Raw genomic sequence first — 5,641 nt, forward strand, 5'->3', positions numbered from 1 at the left:
CACTTCATGCTGCCTATCTGTCCATGGAGGATAAGGCTGAGTAGGAAGACAGGCCTGTGATCCACTTCTGAAAGATCATATGGTGAAAACCCGCCGGATCACCACTGTCCTGTCTGCAATCCACCCCCCGGGGCTTGAGCAAGACCAGGCAGCATTTCACGCCGATGCCTCTGGGCTCATCATGAGCTGGGGGGCCTGGCAGCAGCTGGCAACACCAATAAGCCACCAGCACAAGCAATCTCCTTCTCTAAGAAGCACAGTGAGAATCGCCCCAGAGCAGTTTGCTTTCTTACCCGTGCTCCGTGGGCAGGACGACGGGCTGGCTGTCCCTGCAGGAGACATCTTCATGCCAAGCATCCTTGCAACACGAGCAGAACTTCAGGTGGCAAGAAGGGCACTCGACCAGCACAGGCTGCCCCGGCTCACTCGCGGCCACATGGCACACCGTCTGGCAGTCAGCGATGGGGCACCAGGTCCGGGAGGGGTCCAGGTGAATCTCTGCAGTACAGAAAGAGAACAAGATGGACTGGTCCACACCACTTTCCACTCGTGTCATTCATTGAAGCTAATAAAATTCTTTTTTTTTTCTGTCCTTTATACCATAGCATGAAGCTTTAAAAAACTTTTAAAATTTATTTATTTTTATTATGGTGGATATGAGCATGCGTGTGTGTGTGTGTGTGTGTGTGTGTGTGTGTGTATGTATATACACGCATGCATATAGAGACACATAAAAGAAATTTCTATGCAACATTTTTCACATTTGCAATTCGGTGAAATCAATTATTTCCATCATGATGTGCAATCATCAGCATGATCCATTTCCATTTTTTTTTATCGTTTTAGGGGCTCATACAACTCTTATCACAATCCATACACACATCAATTGTGTAAAGCATATTTGTACATTCATTGCCCTCGTCATTCTCAAAATAATTAAATTCTTAAAGTCGTCAGGCCAGTCTGTCGCTTTCCAAAGTGTTCCACCACCATTTGCCTCAACTCAATGTCCCCTGGGGCAGAAACAACCCTTTGCCCCTTCTCTCTGCTCTACAAATACATGTTGATTTCTCCAGATTTGCTTAAGGAGCCCTGGTGATGTTGTAGGCTTGACATTGGATTGCTAACCCCAAGGGGCAGTAGTTCAAATCTACCAGCTGCTCCCGAGGCAAAACGCTAACTGCTTTTGTAAAGATCTGCAGGGCCAGAAACCCTGTGAGTCAGAATCAACTCGATGGAAGTGGGTTTGGTTTTCGGGTTTTATCCATTGGCTTCCACGGTCCCTGGTGGCGCTGAGGAGCAAGACGAAGCTGTTTGCTCCCGTAAAGGTTTGCCATTGCAGAAGCCCTATGCAGGGTTACTATGGGTCAAAATCAACTTCGTGATGGGGGGGGGTATGTTTTATACATTTGCTTCTTTCATCAAAGTAATACCATGTAGAAGTTGACCTCTTGTGACTAATTGATTTCACACAGCAGGAGAAAGATGGGCTTTCTCCTCCTGTAAAGCACTCCAGCCTCAGGCCCTCACAGGGGTGTTCTGCCCTGGCCTAAGGGTGGCGACAAGTTGGCATCCGAGTTGGCATCCACTCAGCGGCAGCGGCTTGGAGCTTCGATTTGTCACACGGATACTTTCGGGGCTCGTCCAGGTTGCAGCATGCATCACTGTCATCTGTAGCCTTCTGCAACCCTACATCTCACCACTGTAAGCTCTGATAACAATGGCACCACAGCCGATAATCCAGCAAACATGGGCATCATCTCTTCATACAGGAAATGAACCTGGGGTGGGCAACCATCTTTCTGGTCAGGTGCACTAACAGTCTTGCTTGGTTTTCTTTACCTGGTCTCTCCACACAGTGGGGCCTCGAAGGGTACCTAAAAACCAGACCAAACTCTGCCAGCGAGTCAACGCTCTCCTCTCATGGGGACCCTAGAGTAAAGTGACCAGGCGTCCCGCTCTTAGCGGGACAGTCCCGATTTTTAACAATTTTTCCCACATCCCGTGCCGTTTTTAAAAAGTCCCGATTTTTGGAAAGAATGCACGACAAGCTAGGGTATACGGTTTTTGGCTGCCATGTGGTTATTTCGCCAGGATATGAGTTTTATCAATGGTGTCCTGCTTTTGTCCCACTTTACCAATGTTAAAATCTGATCACCTTACCCCGGAGGCCAGGGCAGAACCGCCCCGTGCGTTTCCGAAAGGGTAACTGTTTACAGCAGTGGTTCTCAACCTTCCTCGTGCAGCGACCCTTTAAAACAGTTCCTCATGTTGTAGTGACTCCAACCATAAAACTATTTTCCTTGCTAGTTCATAATTGTAATTTTGCTACTGTTATGAATCATCATGCAAACATCTGATATGCAGGATATATTTTCATTGCCACAAGTTGAACATAATTAAAGCATAGAGATTAATCACAAAACAATATGTAAATATATATTGTGAAATATTTATGTTTTCCGATGGTCTTAGGCAGCCCCTGTGAAAGGGATGTTCAACTTTCAAAGGGGTCACGACCCACAGGTTGAGAACCACTGGTTTACAGGCACAGAAAGCACCCATCTGTCTCCCGCAGAGCAGCTGGGGTTTCCAACTGCTAGCCTTGGGGTTACCAGCCCAACGTGTAACCACCAGACCACCAGAGCTCCTCGTCCAGGTACACAGCACTCGGGAAAAGGATGCTGCTTAAGGAGCAGAGGGGCCCTTGACAAGATTTGAACTTTAAACCTCTTGGTGGGGGTGGGGGTGGGGGTGGAGGTGGCTCCTGATTCTTGGGACTAGAAATCCATGCAGTGTGTAAAGAAGGGAAATACACGAGATGGGTTTGCAATGATTGGGGACTGCCAATGGCAGCTCAAGGGCCATCACCTTAAAAAGACTGGATAAAGCTTGTTCTTTTTACTCTTACCACTTAAAGTTCCTTGGTGGAAGGTCGGACCCACTTGTTCCTGCCAGCTGCCTGGGAAACTAGGGTGGCACCATAGCAGAACAGTAAAAAGCGGTCTGATTCTAGGTCTTGACAAAGGAAACTCGGTGTGCAGCACAGGCATGATACCCAGTCAAGGGCAAGGCAAGGGCTTCAGAAAAGAGGGATCGGTTTCATGCAAAAGAGCCTTGATGATTCAATGATTAAGCGCTCAGGCACTAACCGTCCGCTGATGGTTTGAATCCGTGGCTCTAGGGATAGAGTTCTATTGATCTGCTCCCCAGTGATGACACCCTCCGTGTACTCTGAACTGCTATCAGGAAAGAGCATGTTTCACTTGGCAAAGTCGTGGGGCAGTGAAAAAGAGGAAGAAGCCACGGTGTCTGCGACAATGGGCTCAAATACAACAACTGTGAGGATGGTGCGGGACCGGGCAGCGTTTTGTTCATGAGTTAGAACTGCCTCAACGGCACATAAAAACAGCAGCAGCAGCAGCAGCATGTGGCTGAAGGTTGAACGGGGGTGAGGGAGGGTGAGTCTGGGAGTCGGTCTTGGGGCCATGGTCTCATGGGTTGTGCTAGTCTCTATCAGACCGGTAAGCCTGCTCTTCTGTGTGATTTTGAGTGATTATTACACATTTTCCTCCCACTCTAACCAGGACCTTTTATAATGATCCCTTTCCATAGGGGACAGGAATTCGTTCTTCTGCTCTTGGGGTTATTGAGGTCGAAACCTGTGTGGTCTGTTAGTCCGTGAGCCTAACTGCTCCATGCATCTTTGATGTTCCTCGTTATTCTTGGCTCCAGATGGGGAGAGAGCCCCTTAGGTAGTCCCCCATCCGCTTTTAAGACTCCCTTTGCTACTCACCAAAGCAGAATACAGAACACTGTCTTTGGGAACTATGTTATGCCAATTGATCTTGGCGTCCCCCAAGACTATGGCCCTGAGCCCCCAGCCCCAGTGACTCATTCCCTCAACTCTCCACAGCCCTACCAGTAGATGACATCATGGTAAAGGGAGAAACGAGCAAAGCTGTCGAGGACATCCTTTTCCTGGGATCTAAATCCCTTTCATCGGACCGATGAGTGATAAAAGGAGAAAAGACTGACGTGGTCAAGGATTTTGTCTTGCCTGGATTCACAATCATGTCAATGTTCACAGAAGCAGTAATCAAATGAAATATTGCATTGGGCGAATCTGCACGAGACCTCTTTATTACGTTGAAGAGAGAGGAGGTCACTTTAAGGATTAAGGTGCACCTAACCCAAGCCATGTTTTGCTTTTGGTTTTTTTTTTCAATTCCGTCATGTGCAAGTGAGAGTTGGACAATGAAAAGGAAGACCACGCAAGGATTGCTGCATTTAAATGAGGGTGTTGGTAGAGACTAAAGTACTGAGAGATGACTGGAGAAAAAATAAACCTGTCTTGGAAGAAATACTGCATATACATATACTCGAGTATAAGTCGACCCGAATATCAGCCGAGGCACCTAATTCTACCACTGCATTAAAAACTGCATTAAAAATGTGCTGAGAAACTCGGCTTATACAGGAGTCTACACGGTACATCCAGAATATTCCTTAGAAGTGAGAGGAGTGAGACTTGGTCTCGTGCTTTGGACATGTTATCAGAAGAGACCAGTCCCTGGAAAAGGACATCATGCTTGATCAAGGGGATGGTCAGGGAGAAAGGGGAAGGCTGCGAAGGAGATGGAGTCACACAAGGGCTGCAACAATGGGATCAAGCCTAACAAGGTGAGGACCTGGTAGGACCGGGCAGTGCTTCATGACACTGTAAGTGGGCACCTAACAACAACAACAACTTCCTCTGGGAGCCCTGACAGCAAAACACTTACACACTTGCCTGAAGAAAGGGTGGAGGTTGGAACATACGTGGCACCTTTGCAGGAGGATGACTTGGTGGTCTGCTTTTACGAGGATCATGACCCAGAACACCCACCGGGCCACGTCTAGGGGTCACCGTGGGTTGGAACCACATACAAAGTATCTCACAACAGCAGCCATTATTAACTCAAGTGGCTTTTTACAGTCCGTTAGACAAGTTTTAACAGTCCTAGAGATAAAACACTTTCTGTGGGTCGGCCCACAGTGAGAAATAGAAAATTCCCATGGATTTAAAAAAATAGTACCTTAGAGCCTGGGTGTGAACTTGCGGGTTCAACCCCTCACAGCTTTATGACCTCAGGGCCACCACTCACTGGACAATGTGTTTTTAATATTGTGAGTGGGATAAATGGCTAACTGGCAGAAAGCACGTCTCACTACCAAATTGTAGAGATTGTTGTTGCTCTGGAAAAACATGGAATGAGATTAGAGACAGCTCTATACCTTAGTTAGAGAAATTGTTCTCCCAGTTTTGTCCAACGCTTCCTGCCTATCGAGTTCTTCTCTCAGTCTTTGGTCTGTCGTCTCGTGTGGTAATTGTCCGTTGCTTTCTTGTATTTACCTGTTTTATAAGCTTGCCTGCTATGTCTTTGTCTTCATCTGAGTTTTTGTGGGCAGGAGAAGTATTCTGAATAGGCATGGCTCCACTTGCACAACACAAGGAAACACCATTTGACACTGGTTGGTTGAGCTTTGACTCTGCTTTCCACTCGCCTATGAGTTTCCACCGGCTGCTACTTGGTTCCTGGCTTGCCTTCTGTGTCAAGCTTCCAATATTAACACACAAAAGGCAGTGCAAAGTCTGACA

At 47.2% G+C, this 5,641-nt stretch overlaps 1 protein-coding gene across 2 annotated transcripts in view; it reads right to left on the minus strand.

The window, feature by feature from the left end:
• The window catches only part of RNF144B (ring finger protein 144B), a 209,360-nt gene that overhangs the window by 14,030 nt on the left and 189,689 nt on the right, over positions 1 to 5,641 (minus strand). For both annotated transcript variants that reach the window (XM_045295774.1, XM_004712469.2), the window contains exon 5: positions 294 to 498. In XM_045295774.1, coding sequence (XP_045151709.1) covers positions 294 to 498 — 205 coding nt within the window. The remainder of the gene's footprint in view (positions 1 to 293; positions 499 to 5,641) is intronic.

Source organism: Echinops telfairi, unplaced genomic scaffold (assembly GCF_000313985.2).
Source record: "Echinops telfairi isolate 266 unplaced genomic scaffold, ASM31398v2 ScPeMD7_5868;HRSCAF=6743_0, whole genome shotgun sequence".
Lineage (NCBI taxonomy): Eukaryota > Metazoa > Chordata > Mammalia > Afrosoricida > Tenrecidae > Echinops > Echinops telfairi.